This window comes from Clupea harengus, chromosome 18 (genome assembly GCF_900700415.2).
Source record: "Clupea harengus chromosome 18, Ch_v2.0.2, whole genome shotgun sequence".
In the NCBI taxonomy this organism is placed as follows: Eukaryota; Metazoa; Chordata; class Actinopteri; order Clupeiformes; family Clupeidae; genus Clupea; species Clupea harengus.
The window spans coordinates 3,463,167-3,478,677 of NC_045169.1; the positions used below are offsets into that span (position 1 = coordinate 3,463,167).

Genomic DNA, 15,511 nt, shown 5'->3' on the forward strand with positions numbered 1-15,511 from the left:
AAACTTGTAGCAAGAGATCGCCAAGAACAGACTGCCCCAACTCCTCCGAAACAAGCTAAGTTCATGTTCCCAGAGGTGCCCAAAGTAACCCAAAGCGAACTAAGGAAACTTGTTGGGGGGGTATATTGTAGAACAAATGCTACCTCTCTCTACCGTTGAATCGCCGCATACTGAGAAAGATACCTACGGCTTCGACCAGCAAAAATGAGGGGCTCACTGACAGAAAAACGTTTGCCGGTTACTTGCTAAGTGCTATGTTACTATGCAGGCAAATCTGATAGCTACTTTTGAGGGAATCAACAAAAAACAGCAGACATTTGGACAAGCTGTAACAGGAGCTTTATGGGAATGACTGCCCACTGGATAGACACCTGCACTTTTGAACGTGGGAAAGCCGCTATAGCCTGCAAAAGAATAAGAGAAAGGCACACATACAAACTCATAGCCAGTGAAATTGAGCAAATCCAATCAATGTACGGACTTACACATGAAGTGACTGCAACAGTCACTGACAACGGGTCGAATTTCGTCAAAGCGTTTAAAATGTTTGAACGACCTGCACTGTAAAACATTTCATGTTGGTTTAACTTGTAAATAAAAGTTCACCTGCTGACTTAAAAACGCAAGTTAATTCAACTTCAACTCAACTCAGAAATTAAAGTTCAAAAAGTTGATTGTACTACAATGTTCTAGTTGTCTCAACATCGTTTTTTAAGTTGTCTCAGTTGATTTAACTTTTAAATCACTTGCCATCTTAACTTGATACTGTGAGTTAAAACAAAAAAATCAGTACCAGAAAACCTTTAATCACTTGTTGTTTCAACTTAATTCTGTGAGTTAAAACAAACATTATCAATACAAGTGTGGCACACATGTTTTGGGGGAAAATATTTAATGTCAACAGTTTTTTTTTTTTCAATAATTTTACTTCAATGAAAAGGTAAGATTTTTGTGAATATTTTGAGTGAAAGACCAAGAGGATAAACAGCAAAGACATATTTTTGTATAGCCTGTTTTGCTCATATTCAGTAGGGGTGCCAATAATTGTGGAGGGCACTGTACATTCTAGCTACCAAAAAGTCTACTTATTATTTTAAGGGCACTTACAAATTAGTCTGTGTTAACTGAATTTCGGATCTTCATACTAGACCTCCCCTTTGTGTCAGAATAAACATATTATTGGCGTTTTCATAAGGGAATTAATCGAAGAACAGCATACTCTTTCACGCACTTACTAATTAGTCTGTGCTATCTGAATTTCAGATCTTCCGATAGGCCTCCTGTCAAAACAGGGCCATGAGTACACACAAAGACCAGAGGGAGTTTGCCCTCACTCTCAACCTACATGGTCCAAAAGCATACAACTATCTGAGAGAGTCTCTCCACCTTCACCTACCACATCCACATACACTGCAAAGGTATTTGTCATGTCATTTAATTGCATTTTTTAGAATTACTGGTTCAAATACATTATATAACTACTTTTTCATTTGATAAAGGTGGATGAGTTCTGTGGATGCCAAGCCTGGCCTCAACATGATGATGTTGGACATGTTGAGCAAAAAAAGAGAGGAAGATCCAGTCAAATATGGACGTGTGGCTCTCATGTTGGATGCCATGGCCATCAAAAAGCATATCCATACCCAAAGAATGTCTGGATTTGTGGATATGGGGGATGGCATTAATGAGACAGATGTTGCCACTGAGGCTCTTGTCTTTATGGTGGTTGGCCTACAAGGCCATTGGAAGGCTCTCATTGGCTACTATCTTACCAAGTCTGTGACCCCTGACACGCAGAAGGTCCTGCTGGTCCATGCGTTGGAGGCACTGCATGCGCGTGAAATACGGGTCATGTGTGTGACAATGGATGGGCATGCCTCCAATGTTAGCATGTGTAACCAGCTTGGGTGCCAGCTAAAGGCAAACCCTTCAGAGCCCTTAAATACCTTTTTCCCCACATCCAGTGACTGGTGAGAGGGTGTTTGTTATGATGGACGCTTGCCACATGCTAAAACTGGCACGAAACATGTTGCAACAAGCACCACTAGCCTCATAAACTGGAGCTACATCGTTCATTTGAATGATGTGCAAACAAAAAACGGACTGCATACTGCCAACAGGGTCACGGACAAGCATGTTAACTTTGACTCACAAAAAATGAAGATGTCCCTGGCTGCGCAGACGCTGAGCCACTCTGTGACCGTAGCCCTGCGCACACTGAGGGACCTTGGATATTCACACTTCACTCTCTGTCAGGCAACGGCTGAATTCATTGAGGTAAGACTACATTTAAACATTGTTTCTCATCAAAGTGTACTGGCCATGCTTTAAATCATGAATTCTTTCTATTTTCAAAACATTTCCTTTTAGATGATTGACAGGCTCTTTGATGTCATGAACAGCCGTAATCCCTGTGCCAAAGGATTCAAAGCTCCCCTGAGTTCTTTGAACTGGACAAAGAGTTTAGAACTCTTGTTGAGAGGCAGGGCATACTTGCTCAGTTTGTTGCTGATGGAACACCTCTTCATCGTTCAAAGAAGTCTTTTAAATTGCGACGCTTCCATCCATCCATCCACGATCTTTTTGCTGTCTGCTGTTTTGTTTCTGTAGAAATTCCTTTATGCGCAGTGTTTTTCAGTTCATACATTTGTCAAACTAAAAGTGGAAAATGGAAACGTCCATTTACAACTTTCAACAAGCAAAATGACTTGGTGCTCTTTGGAGGTATTTTGGTTAGCCAGGATCATATTGACAATCATATTGTTTCTTTTGAAGGCACCTGTCTGTCATGGGGTTTGTGATCAACATTGACACCCTGATGTTGATGTGTCCTGAACTGCTCCAGTGTCAGCGATACATCTGCAGCTATAGGTTCAGCCAGGATCACTTGGGGATCACTTCAACTCAATCAGAGCATCAGGTAAGGATTTCAGAAGTTTATAAATTGTCTTTCCAAAAAAGTCCTTGTCGTCTGAAAAGAGCAAATATCTGTATTAACTGTTGTGTGGGTCTGTGTGTGTGTGTTTGTTTTTTAGGGGGCTGAAATAAGAACCCTTCAGCAGGCCAGTTCCAGGGCATCTTCCGCCGTCTCATGGTCCGATGCAGTGTCTCTCCGAGCACTTCGGGCAACGTGGCAGCACAGGATGACACCGTGTCCCTATCGGCTGTTGAGATGTCCTCTGCCTCTGAAACCGAAGAGCTTCCATCGCCCTTTGTGAACGTCTCTGCACTTATCTGTGACCACAGCTACCTACCAACCCGCTTTGGTGGCCTTGTAGAAAACGCACTTGTATACATATCAGGGTATGTGGTTCGCCAGATACTGAGGAAGCTGTCCTGTGGTGTATGTCGTGCTAGCCTGGTGACAGATGCTGCACGTGCATCTTTCAATCAGAGCTACCATTTGCTGACCCTAAAAAACAGAGGAGGGCTGATGATTCCTTCAGAAGGAACAGTGAAGGTGGTCAGGTCAGCAGAGCGGTATATTCGACAGTCAGTATCAGGGCAAGCCGTCAGTGTTTCCGTAATAAAGCAGTTTGTCCGAGCAGAAATTGGCTCAGATGATGTGTTTCTTCTCAAGGAGCACATTCAGGAAACACAGTTTGGGATAGACAACCATCACTTTTCTCTGTTATCATTAGTTGTGTCTGTCTTCAACAAACTCAGGCTGCACCACATTGCCAAACTCAGCACTCTGAAATTACAGTGGTAACTCACGAAAAAAAACTTAGCAAAAGTGTCCTGTTCCAAGGGTTCTAGCCAGTTCAGGAAGATCCAAGCTTAGATTAGATTATATATACATTAAAATTATATTGAATTATATTAAAATATTAAATATATATACATATTATAAAGTATATTAAATGAAATTAAAATATATATTTAAAGTAACACTATGCAACAATTTGACACTTTTTGAGATTTAGTTTTATAGGTAACTAGTTTTGGTACCATCCTCAAATTCATTTTGATAGCATATGATGATGTGAAGGACATAAAACACCTGTGTCTTCCCCACTAGCCATCCAGGATATGCCCTATGTAGTTCTGTATAACGAGCTGGTACACCCTGTCGGTAGGAAAAACGTATGATCAGGGAAAGTGTATTAAAACCGGATGTCGTCACTTTAAGCCGGTCTCTGGTTGGATAAAGCTTTTCAGCAGAAATGGACAAGGACCTTTACTTTTTAGTTGAGAAGTTGTGTTGATCGCCTGGCATGCAAACGATCGGTTTTCTTTAAATTATTATTATTTTTGTGACGTTATACGGCTTATGTGAATAAAGCTATCTACACAACTTTTTATATGTCTACATTGACTCGTTTAGTTGTTCATGTGGTACACATAGGTCTTAACTGAAGCTAACGCTTAGACCAACAATCCATTGGAACACATAGTAGCTAGCTAGCCTCGCTGCTAATAAGTCTAACGTTAGCATGCTGATATGAATAGACCCATTATAGTCAGGTGGCTTAATGCTCAATTGACTTGTTAACCGAACTTTTACGAAGTCATACAACTAAACACACAAGTGACTTGTTAACCGAACTTTTACGAAGCTATATGACCAAACACAAAGCTAGCACTGTTAATTCCGCTATAGCTAGCCAGGTCAATTAGCTCGCCTAAGATACTGCAATTTAAGCTAACAAATTACCTCATTTCCCCCAAAACCCATCGATTACATGTGTTTGTGATGTGTAACATATATCCTTAATCAGTCATTCAAGTTATTAACGTTTATTTACCGCTAGCGATTACACGACACAAGGGTAATTCAATCGCTATTAATGTTGAACTTGAACTTCAACAACGTCACACAACATTAAGTCAGGCATCGGCATGGTTCCTACAGAATAAATCAAAGGTCCTTGTCCATTTCTGTTGAAAAGCTTTATCCAACCAGAGACCGGCTTAAAGTGACGACATCCGGTTTTAATACACTTTCCCTGATCATACGTTTTTCCTACCGACACACCCTGCAAAAATGGAAGAAAAGCTTTCACATGCATGACATTGCCAACTAATTTGAGGAAAAAAGGAAACATAATTGTCAATGTCACTGTTAAAGGATATGTTTCTCAATAAACATATTTGAAACAAAATATAGAAAAGCAGACTGACTGCCAGTGACTCACTATTTGATTTGTAGGCTATTTGCAGATTTTGTTCCATTTTTTCTCAATGGTCAATTATTAGTAGTTAAAGAAGCAATATTTCGATCATTTACATTTCATTTCAGTATTTCAAAGTGACTGAGCTGTGGGAGCACAAGAACAGTGAGCGTCTAGCAGAGATTACGTTTAAATGTATCACATTATAGCCTAACTATCAAGATTCTAAGTAACATGGAGACAAAACTTTTTTTTGTACTCCACGTATATCATAAACCCTTCAATATATAAACGAATCAATGAAATCGGTTGAGAAATGTAAACGCTATAGTGCTTTTTATCCAGAAAAGCCGGAGCTCCACCATTCACTTGCGTGTGTTTACAGGCGAGTCATCACCTCCCCAAGATGGCGGCGAGTTGGCACGTCGCGGCAACGTTCTGAAGCAGACAATGGGGCGTCTATGTATATATGTCTCACTGTCTATGTATTGACACAGTTAAAGTAACAGTATGCAACAATTGTAACTTAAAATAACAGCTTGAAAAAAATTGTGCCGCTGCAATGACTTTTAATATGGCGATTTGCGCCTCCGCCATTGCCATCGGGGGTCTGTGGGGAAATAACTCCGCTATGTAGGATTCTGGGGCGGATGTACTTCGACCTGCTTTCTGGCAGTGATTACGCAATGTCATATAGTGCCAGTCTACGCTCGCAGCTACAGTATAAGGGAGAAGCAAGCGAAGTCTCATCAGTATTCATCATGGAGAACGCACCAAAGAAACAGAAGAAGACGATGTCTGATGAAGCAAAGAAGAGAAAAAGAGAGGCCGACAGAGCAAGAGATCGGACTAGGGTCACAATTGGAACAGCTTTTACTCGTTGGAGAGAGCTGAAAGACACATTTGGATACAAGTTCGATTCACAGCTAGCCATCTTTCTGCTGGATTAGTAAGTAGTTTGTACTGTCTCTTGCTTGATGTTTGACTGTGTTATCAAAGTTGTTGACTCGCTAGTTTGTCATACTCGAGGAAAGCACATTTCAATAGGTTTTGCTAGGCTTTAGGGTGACCAGATTTGAGTTTGTAAAAAAGAAGACTTCGTCGCTGGGGGAGGGTGCGGGGTCCAGCATGCTATACACTAGCCTACCCTGCCTTCTCCCTTGCGACGAAGTGTCCTCTTTTTCACAAACTCAAATCTGGTCACCCTATTATAACACGCTTGGACATTGATGCTAGGTTTACGTCCTCTTTTTTGTCCGGGTAAAAGAGGACTTGTCCGCCCGGGTAAAAGAGGACGTCTGGTCACCCTAGCTTAGCCGCTATCAAGACATCTCGTTAGCGATATCAGACATCTTGTTATAACATGCTTGGACATTGATGCTAGTAATAATCGAGTAGCTAGTAATAACGTCGTATACACTTCTTTGTAATGTTATTGTGATCGCTATCTGGCTAACTTGCCACCCAAGCTCCACTAGTCTCAGGATATTCCAGATATTTCCAAGGAATTTAGCGATAGTTGACTTTGTCTGTTAGCATTCCCTTACAGCCAGTTGGTCTGTGGTTCATGTTTCGTTAGCTTAGTATGCTACTTGTGTGTTACCTGACTTGAATGCCGTGATTTGTGAAAACATATATAAAGATGTAGCGGCAAACATACTGAATTGGTTCTTTTTCTGGGGTCAGCCCTATGTTCCCACATTTCTTAGGATTTTTTTTTCACTGACAATTTTGAAAATTAGGCCCTATGTTCCCACAGATCTATGTTCCCAGATTTATTTTGAAAAATTAGTCCCGATGTTCCCACAGCCCTATGTTCCCACATTTCTACATTTTTATGAAAATTAAACCCTATGGTCACACATTTTCTGTTAAGCCCCAGCCGTTTTCGGGACAAAAATACCTACAAATGCATGCCTAAAGTAAATGATCAATTCCTCCACAATTATACAGTCGATTTGCATGTTCATGTTGCAAAAAAAAAAGTACAAAAATCGCCATTTTGAAAAAAATCGCGGACCCACCCGCGGGTTAGGGTTATTATTTAGGGTTATAGGTTAGGTTAGGGTTAGATGAACTGTAGGAACATAAGCCCTAATTTTGTAATGAATATTAGAAATGTGGGAACATAAGACCTAATTTTGAAAAAGCTCTTAGAAATGTGGGAACATAGGGCTGTGGGAACATAGGCACGCTCCCCTTTTTCTAGCTATCAAAAGCGGCAGGTAACGTCTACTCCCAGCAAGGGACATGCACAACCACCGCCGCCGCCTGTATCTAGTATTTCAGAAGAGTCCGATCGAAATGGGTATGTATCTTAGAACTGCGTTTCTAAACCAGCCATGCAGGACATTGTAAGTTGTGACTGACTTATTTATCTTTTGAATCAGGGACAAAGAATTCGCTATGCAAGGTGTTCAACCGTTGGGAAAAGAAACCGAAGCGGTTGGTGTGCTAGAATCCAGGTGAGTTCGTCTTACAACTGCGACCGTAATGCATTGTTTTGTTGATGAATATATTTATTTAGATTCGTTTTCTATTCACAGCATGCACTCCTTGAGCATTGCTGAAGAGGAGCAGCATGACTCTCTGGATGAGGAGGAGGCGAATGATATGAGGAACAGCATGTAAGTCTTGCACATGAAACCATCTTAGTTCGTGTTCTTTTGTACTTCCAGTTTATGGTGTTGTGTGTGTATTTTGTTAATTATTTTTATTTACAGTATTGACATGGATGATTGCTGGGAGGATCCTAATCAGAAGGGCTTGGAAGAAGATCGGGACAGCTCTGATGAAGGCTATAGTCCTTTTCTTCATCTACGGTATGTTTCAGTTTCTAGTTGCATTTCAGGTTGAACTACTGCTATGTTGAAGGGTGGTTACAATCACAAGTATTTTGGTCTTTCAGGAGAAGACAACGTTTTAGGAGAACATGATGCAGTTGTTCCTTTTTGATCTTCAAATTTATTCTATGTACATATCTTGCTGCTTTGCAGTGCCCCAGCTATGACTGCCAACATCAACCAACTCCTGGAGATAAGCATGGATGAAGCAGTGCTTGATATGGCAACACCCAATCCTCCAGGTGAGGACATACAAGAAACTCCAGAACAACAAAAAGTTCTCTGCGAGGAAGACTTGGTGGGGAAAAGTGCCAGTATTACCTACAATGACCATCTGCATAGACTGGCCATGTACCTGCAGTTACCAATGCAGATGTGCAATTACTCAAACAGAGTAACTGGGGCAACATGCCCTGGTAAATCGCCATTTCAGGTTACCCTGAAACCTCGGGGCACTGGAGTGGCATTGGAATGGGTAAGATAAGCCTAATTACTTCACGTGCTCTGTGTGTTTTGCTCTCAATAGGCTGCCCCCCTGAAATCATGTGCAAACAATTCAAGTTGATGTCACAGTTGTTAGAGCTGAATGCACAATTAGCATATATTTGAGGGGAGACTGGGGAAGATCTGGAAATACTGGTTCTAGTCTGTAAAGGTGTGAAGAACATGCATACAAATGGTACAGCTATTGCCGATGGAACCAAGCTGTTGATGTTGACAATTAGAATGCGAACTTTATGGGGTGAACGAAAAAGTAGATCTAGGTTGGGTAGAATAATAACTATGTCTAAGGCTGAAGATGTATAAGGGTCAAAGACAAAACTTGGTTTTCAAGCCTCAAAAATATAAAAGTATTCAACAACTCAAAACTTTTAGTTTTTTCTGGACATTAGAGTGTATTTTCTTGAATCCTTATATTTTCTGAGCAAAAAATAGCAGACAATACACATTTTTATTCTGATTTCTAGAAGACGATCCCTAAATTGTCATTCAGTGTAATAACATTTTAAATACAAAAAAATCCTGTCAGGCATAAGAACATTAAGAGGATGTATATGGTTAATTAAAAGACTATATTTAATGACTGCACTGCCATTCCAAAATACTAATTAATTGTAATTTGAAATATTTACACTTTGCAAATATCCTTCCAACCAGCCAAGTTGTACCCATTCGCTAGCAAGTAGTTTTTGCACCAAAGTGAATTCTGTTTAAAAATACAATATTATTTAGTGTAGTTGTGTACTCTTGTTAATATTTTAATAAACAAAAGTCATTATTAGCATTTTACTTATGTTTTATGTTATATATGCATTACACTGAATGACCACAATGTATTACCCTGAATGACGTTTTGTCAAAAAGGCATTATGCCATGCCACTATCAACACTACTGTTGTTATGATATTATTATCATAAGACTAAACTAGTTACATGACGAGTAAATGACGCAGAAGCAGATATTGCCAAAGAACAAGCATTTTTACTCAACAATTCTTTTCTGAAACGGTGCAGCCAAAACTCAACATGTAACAAACACCACAATAAAATCTGAAACACAATAATCGATATAATTTAATTATGACCTCATATGAGGTACTAAATATTAAAAATGGAGAACATAGTAAAAACATTGGTCTTATATTCACAAACTCTAGTGTTGGCACATTCACTTTAATCAATATTTAATTTAATTAAGGCCTTTACAGACAAACAGACAGTTTGTTGTCTAGGCTGGAACAGGAGCCTAGACAAAAGTCTACAATGTAGACAAAACATATTATCACTCACTTCAGATGAGGTAAAACTTAAAACTTAAAAACAACTACACAGAAAACTTCACCCAATCTGCACTAATTAGTTTGGACTGCCTCATTGTTAAAGGCTCTGGCTCAGACACAATAGCCTTTATGTCTGGTCGGAAGTAAAACACCTTGTCCGCGGTCTTCGGCCAAGCAAAGGCATTTTTTCCTACTGCACTCTGATGCATGCAGTTTACCTCCATTTCATTCCCTACGACCTGCACAACTTGCCCAACAAAGGGCTTGCTGTCATACATTACCACAACAAATTTCCCTGTTAGGTCCTCAGCATCTTCAATATCAGGAGGATAATTTTCAATTTCATTGTGGAATTGAATCTCCACTGATGGTCCACATTCGCATGGGCTTTTTTGTCGCGAGCAGAAGCAGGAAACTTCTCTGTGGTGGATTTTACCCGGCTCGGTTGATTCGATCTGGTGAATTTTAAATGTTCCCTTAACAGGTGGCAAATTATTTGGCACAGCCTCATCATAGCGGCTCACGTCAGTCTCACTGACCCAAAAGTGGCGGATGTTTGATGCCGTGCTTTGGAGGAGTTGGTAGAGGTCCTCTGGCTTCTGGATGTCGCCTCCCTTTTTTACATGGTCATCCGCAAGCCTCTTGATGGCACCCCCCACGCCATCTGGTGCTCCCTAACCATGGCATTTTTCAGAGAAGTTCCAGGTAAGTTTTTTGAACCCCAGCAGAATTGGAACAGTGCTCATCAGGTAGAAATTGCGCCTATTTCTATACTGAGTCACTGGACCATCACTCATGCAGTGCAGTGTGGTGATTGTGGGGTTCTCCTTCTTCAAGTCCTCCAGGACTGGCTTGAGATGAGCCCAGACTGATCTCTCATCATGGCGTAATGAATCTGATATGGTAGCGTAGGACTGATGGCTACCAGAAGTGTACGCTACAATTGTGTGGATGGTGGCTTGCTTCCGACTGCCACCAAAATTAAATGCCTGGATCTCCGTGGCCAATTTACATGCATAATTTTCTGAGAAGTCCATGTGGACGACAACTTCCTCCTCAGACAGAGTCTCCTTCAGGTGTCTGCACTGCTCAGCCTGATGGATCCAGTTATACTGGTGTGTTGCTAGGGCGTCAAGCTTGCTGTTAAACACTTTGACAAGCTCACTCCAGGTCCCAGATTTTTTTTTTTTGGCAAAGTGTGTTGTCTGCTTACCCCCGTCCTGTGTCTTCTCCCTCTCCCATTGTTCCCATACAATTTCTTGAGGTTCTTCGGGCAGCACAACTTGGATGTCATTATAGCAGCACTTGGGACACAGGCGGTACATGCATTTTTTAATCTTGGCATCACAGACAATTGCTGCTACCAGTTGTGAAATGCTCGATGTTTTGAGCAATCCTTTAAGTTTTAGTTTTTCCACCAGGAGGCCCATGTTCTCATGGTGGATGCAAGCACATGTGTCCCTGTCACTTGCTTTTGGCTCAGTGATATGGAATGGCCTGAGTCGTAGGAACTGTCTGTAAGACATGGAGTCCTCTTTGGCCACCTCGGAGTTGTATACACAATGAAGTTCCTTCAGTGTATTTGAGAGAATGCGTCTCTGAAGTTTAACTTTGTTTTTTGTTATCGTATCTTTTCTTCCTGCAAGATGTCTGCTGTTCTCATCTCGGCTAAGAAAACCAGATACTTTTTCTCGACGTGAGACCGACCTCTTTAGACTAATTTTCTTAAATTTTTTCTTTTTTGGTTGGACCTTTTTCTTTTCCCTTTGCAAATCCTTTCTTAGGTGTTCACTTCTTTTTTGTGATCCAGCCAGATGTTTCTTTAGTTGGAAAAGCTCTCTCTTCAGTGACTCATTTTGCTTCTTGAGTCTGTCCTGACTCCTTTGGGTTTTCCTTGCTTGTTCTGGGGTGGAGGAGGCCAGTGGCAATGGAACGGGCTCTATTGGTGGAGACTGAGGCGGTGGGATGGGCTCTGTTGGTAGAGACTGAGGCGGTGGGATGGGCTCTGTTGGTGGAGACTGAGGCGGTGGGATGGGCTCTATTGGTGGAGACTGAGGTGGTGGGATGGGCTCTGTTGGTGGAGACTGAGGCGGTGGGATGGGCTCTATTGGTGGAGACTGAGGTGGTGGGATGGGCTCTATTGGTGGAGACTGAGGCGGTGGGATGGGCTCTATTGGTGGAGACTGAGGCGGTGGGATGGGCTCTGTTGGTGGAGACTGAGGCGGTGGGATGGGCTCTGTTGGTGGAGACTGAGGCGGTGGGATGGGCTCTGTTGGTGGAGACTGAGGCGGTGGGATGGGCTCTGTTGGTGGAGACTGAGGCCTAGGAATGGGTGCTGCTGGATGGAGTCTTGCAAGCGCTTCACAGGGAGGTTCCTCAAAGGACTCCGGTGTAATGTCCAGAACTGCTCTCACACATTTCTCTGCTACCCTGTGCTTTCTTTGGTTTCCCCGCCACTGTTTCCTCTTCTTCTGAGCTTCAGCATCTGATAAATTCCTGATTGGTGGGTGATCAGGATTTGCACCCAAGGCTGCTTGCTTTCTTCTCTGATAGCTTTCTCGTCTTTTTGCTAGAAGCTGTGCACGAGCTATTGGGTCTGCGTTTATCTTTTGTCTGTGCTTCGCAACCGCCGTTTTGTTGGAAGACATCTAGAAAAATCAATGAAAGTGATTTTAAAGTTTAAAAACATATAAATATTAAACACATTGTTTAGTAAAATGTAAATTTAATATTAGATAATAAGTCACAGTAACTGAATAATGATGTTTATAATAATAAAACTGTAATAATAATTATTATAATAATAATAATACTAATAATAATAATGCATTATTATATGTAATTATTATTATTGTTGTTGTTATTACTACATTACAACATTATTATTACTAGTATGAATGACACATAACAAAGAAACTGCATTACACTGAATGCCATAGCCATTACACTGAATGACAGCCATTACACTGAATGACATAGCCATTACACTGAATGACATTTTTATGCTTAAAACATATTTTACAGGCAAACAGTTAGCCACCTATATCAAACAATGACCTTGATCTACAAAGTTTATGATAATTATTCACAAAATACACTTGTTTAGATCAATATTTAACAATAAACGTGTTTTTCAGGATTTCACTGAATGACATGTGGATTTGTATTTCGAGTTACCACAACATGAAAAGATGAAAATATCTAATATTTAAGCGAGATAAACTCACCTTGCTGTACCCCACAGGGGTCTCCAGGGGTCCTTCTGATGAGGTCACTGATTGTCACATGACTATCAGTTTCTGATATGATTTCAAAATGGCTTTTTGATCCCATTACACTGAATGACCTCTAATGAACTGACTATTTGGGACAAAAGTCCCCTTATGATTTTAATATCAAAACAAAACAAGAACTCAATGTCCTTTTAATATAGCAAAGCCAACACACATAAAAATATGCCAAGAAAATAAAAATTGACTTTTGTTTGGTATTTTATGTGTTTATTTAAAGATAAAATTGTGAAATTGATGTCCGGACCATTACACTGAATGACAATTTTAGAACTTGATGAGATTTTTCATATATATTTTTGCACTTAGTTTTCTCTAAATATAACTAAAATAATAAAGTAGACAATGTAGTTTAATTTAATATGCTATTAATGTATTTAATTATCTTTTTTGTTAATTTATTGCATGCGGACCCCAAAAAAGGCTTGTCACGTCTTTGACCCATAAACAACTTTACTGTAATTGTTTCTCCATTTCTTTTTTTCACATTGCAGTTTTGCCCATTTGGACACCGTTTGTGGAAGTGGAATTCACAGCCCCTGTTGAAGTTTGGCATGCAGGGTGGAGACTTCATGCTGTCCACAAACATACTGCTGTCAGGGAACAATTATCGAAAAATTGCACTCCTTTTCCAGTTCATGAAGATGGGAATGGTGGCTCAGTCCACTTTTTTCAAAATACAGGACACATACTGTGTTGACCCTATTGAAAAGTTCTGGGAAAGGAACAGAGCTGACGTTTTAACCCGTTTGCGTCAAAAGGACCGCGTTGTTGTCCTAGGTAAGGAAATGTTTTATAACTTAGTTATCATGATAACATTGACATGTCTTTGGTCTGCTATGAAAGTCAAGAATATTATATGCTACATTCAACTCTAATATTTCAATGTCTATTTTTTCCCCTCTTCATTAGGAGATGGCAGAATGGATTCCCCAGGTATGTTTGTTTCTATGTGGGTTAGAATTTCAGGATGCAGACAGTTCACACATTGACATCTGTACTCTTCATTAGGGCTGTGCAATTAATCGAATTTTGATCGCGATTTCAATTTTTGGGTCAAACGATCTCCAAACTCATATAATCGAATTGAAACGATTTATTTGCGCAATTCAGTCCTTCCCCAAAAGCATTCAACGCGGCGAGAGGGAGTTAAATATTTAACTGGCATGTGGCATCAGGAAGTATATGCCACTGGCAGGAGGCGGGACATGCCAGTGAGCCGGCAATCAGCAGCATCGACCATTGACAGACAATTGCACAGACGTTCATGCACATACGACAGCACAGGCTCTAGCCAATCAGATCACGTTTATGGTCACGGCTCAAGAGTGCGAAGCAAAAAAAAAAAAAAGATGGCGGACCAAACTCCGTAGATAGTCGTATTTGTACCTAAAAGTTGTTTGTTTTACTTTTTTTTGCTTATATTTTTATAAAGTTACTGAGAAATAGACAGTTTACAATGTAAAAACCCCATTATTGTAACTCAAAAATATGTCTGAGTGGATTTGCGAGGTGTCTGAGCTACCTTTGAATGGGGACCCGTCAACCTTGACGGATCAACGCATTCCAACGCATACAGTGTATGGAAATTTCAAAGTTCTCAGTAAATAAATGCATCATGTTTTCAAACTCAAAATTAATCGTTTGAATAATCGTGATTTCAATATTGACCAAAATAATCGTGATTATGATTTTTTCCATAATCGAGCAGCCCTACTCTTCATTCTACAGGCCACTGTGCACAGTACTGCACGTACACAACCCTTGAGCAGGACTCAAGGGACATTGTGCATATAGTGACTGTTGACAAGCGGGAAACGGACAGAAATTCGGTCATTATGGAGAAGGAGTGCTTCATAAGGACCATGGACGTACTACTCCAGGAGATTCCTGTAAAAGAAGTGGTCACAGATGCCCACCCTCAAATAACTGCATTGCTTAGTAAGGAAAACGGATGTATTATTTTGATTTCTGATTTTGTCTTGGTTGTTGTGTGATTATAGGCCATACGGTTTGTTACAGATCCAGAGCGTGGCAAATATAAGGCTTGGGGACTGCAACATTCTCTGGACATCTGGCATGCTGCAAAGAATTTGGGGAAAAAGCTATGACGGGTATGACATTTACCAAACCTATTTTACACTCTCAAATAAGATTAATTGTAATCTCAATGTTCTTCAAATGTTTGGATTTTCACATGAGTACACCTTACAGTCTTAGCAAGAATAATAACCTTTCACAGCTGCACATAGGCAGTGCCTGTTTAACACTCTTGTATCTTGAAATCAGGCTGGCACAGTGAAGGACCAGACTGCTATCATGGCTTGGGTGAAACACATTGTGAACCACTTTTGGTATTGCTGCAAGCAAGCAAAAACAGAGGAACGGTTCAAGGTATTTTGGGAGGATATGTAGCCGTAGGCCAAAACAATAATACTGTTTTATTTTGTTTGCCATGCTGAAAAGTGAGGTTTCTGACTGTC

At 40.5% G+C, this 15,511-nt stretch overlaps 1 protein-coding gene and 1 long non-coding RNA gene across 2 annotated transcripts; both read left to right on the forward strand.

Annotated features, from left to right (window-relative positions):
- The first annotated feature begins 7,319 nt into the window (after nt 1–7,319).
- Nucleotides 7,320–7,875, forward strand: LOC122133747. The gene is made up of 3 exons (XR_006152965.1): nt 7,320–7,579; nt 7,661–7,741; nt 7,838–7,875. It is a non-coding gene; the product is annotated as an uncharacterized LOC122133747 (long non-coding RNA).
- Nucleotides 7,876–7,902: 27 nt separating this feature from the next.
- On the forward strand, nt 7,903–15,301 carry LOC116224715. The gene is made up of 7 exons (XM_031585396.1): nt 7,903–7,936; nt 8,111–8,432; nt 13,523–13,808; nt 13,941–13,964; nt 14,760–14,969; nt 15,051–15,142; nt 15,271–15,301. Exons 2-6 carry the CDS (start codon nt 8,121–8,123, stop codon nt 15,137–15,139), a joined length of 921 nt encoding a protein of 306 aa, XP_031441256.1. The 5' UTR covers nt 7,903–7,936; nt 8,111–8,120; the 3' UTR covers nt 15,140–15,142; nt 15,271–15,301.
- The last annotated feature ends 210 nt before the right edge of the window (nt 15,302–15,511 follow it).

Bases quoted from the DNA above. Each gene is read 5' to 3' on its own strand.
- LOC116224715 (XM_031585396.1), top strand. From the start codon at position 8,121: ATGACTGCCAACATCAACCAACTCCTGGAGATAAGCATGGATGAAGCA. The intron at 13,809-13,940 runs GTAAGGAAATGT...CCTCTTCATTAG, and splicing joins GGACCGCGTTGTTGTCCTAG to GAGATGGCAGAATGGATTCC. The intron at 14,970-15,050 runs GTAAGGAAAACG...GGTTTGTTACAG, and splicing joins TCAAATAACTGCATTGCTTA to ATCCAGAGCGTGGCAAATAT.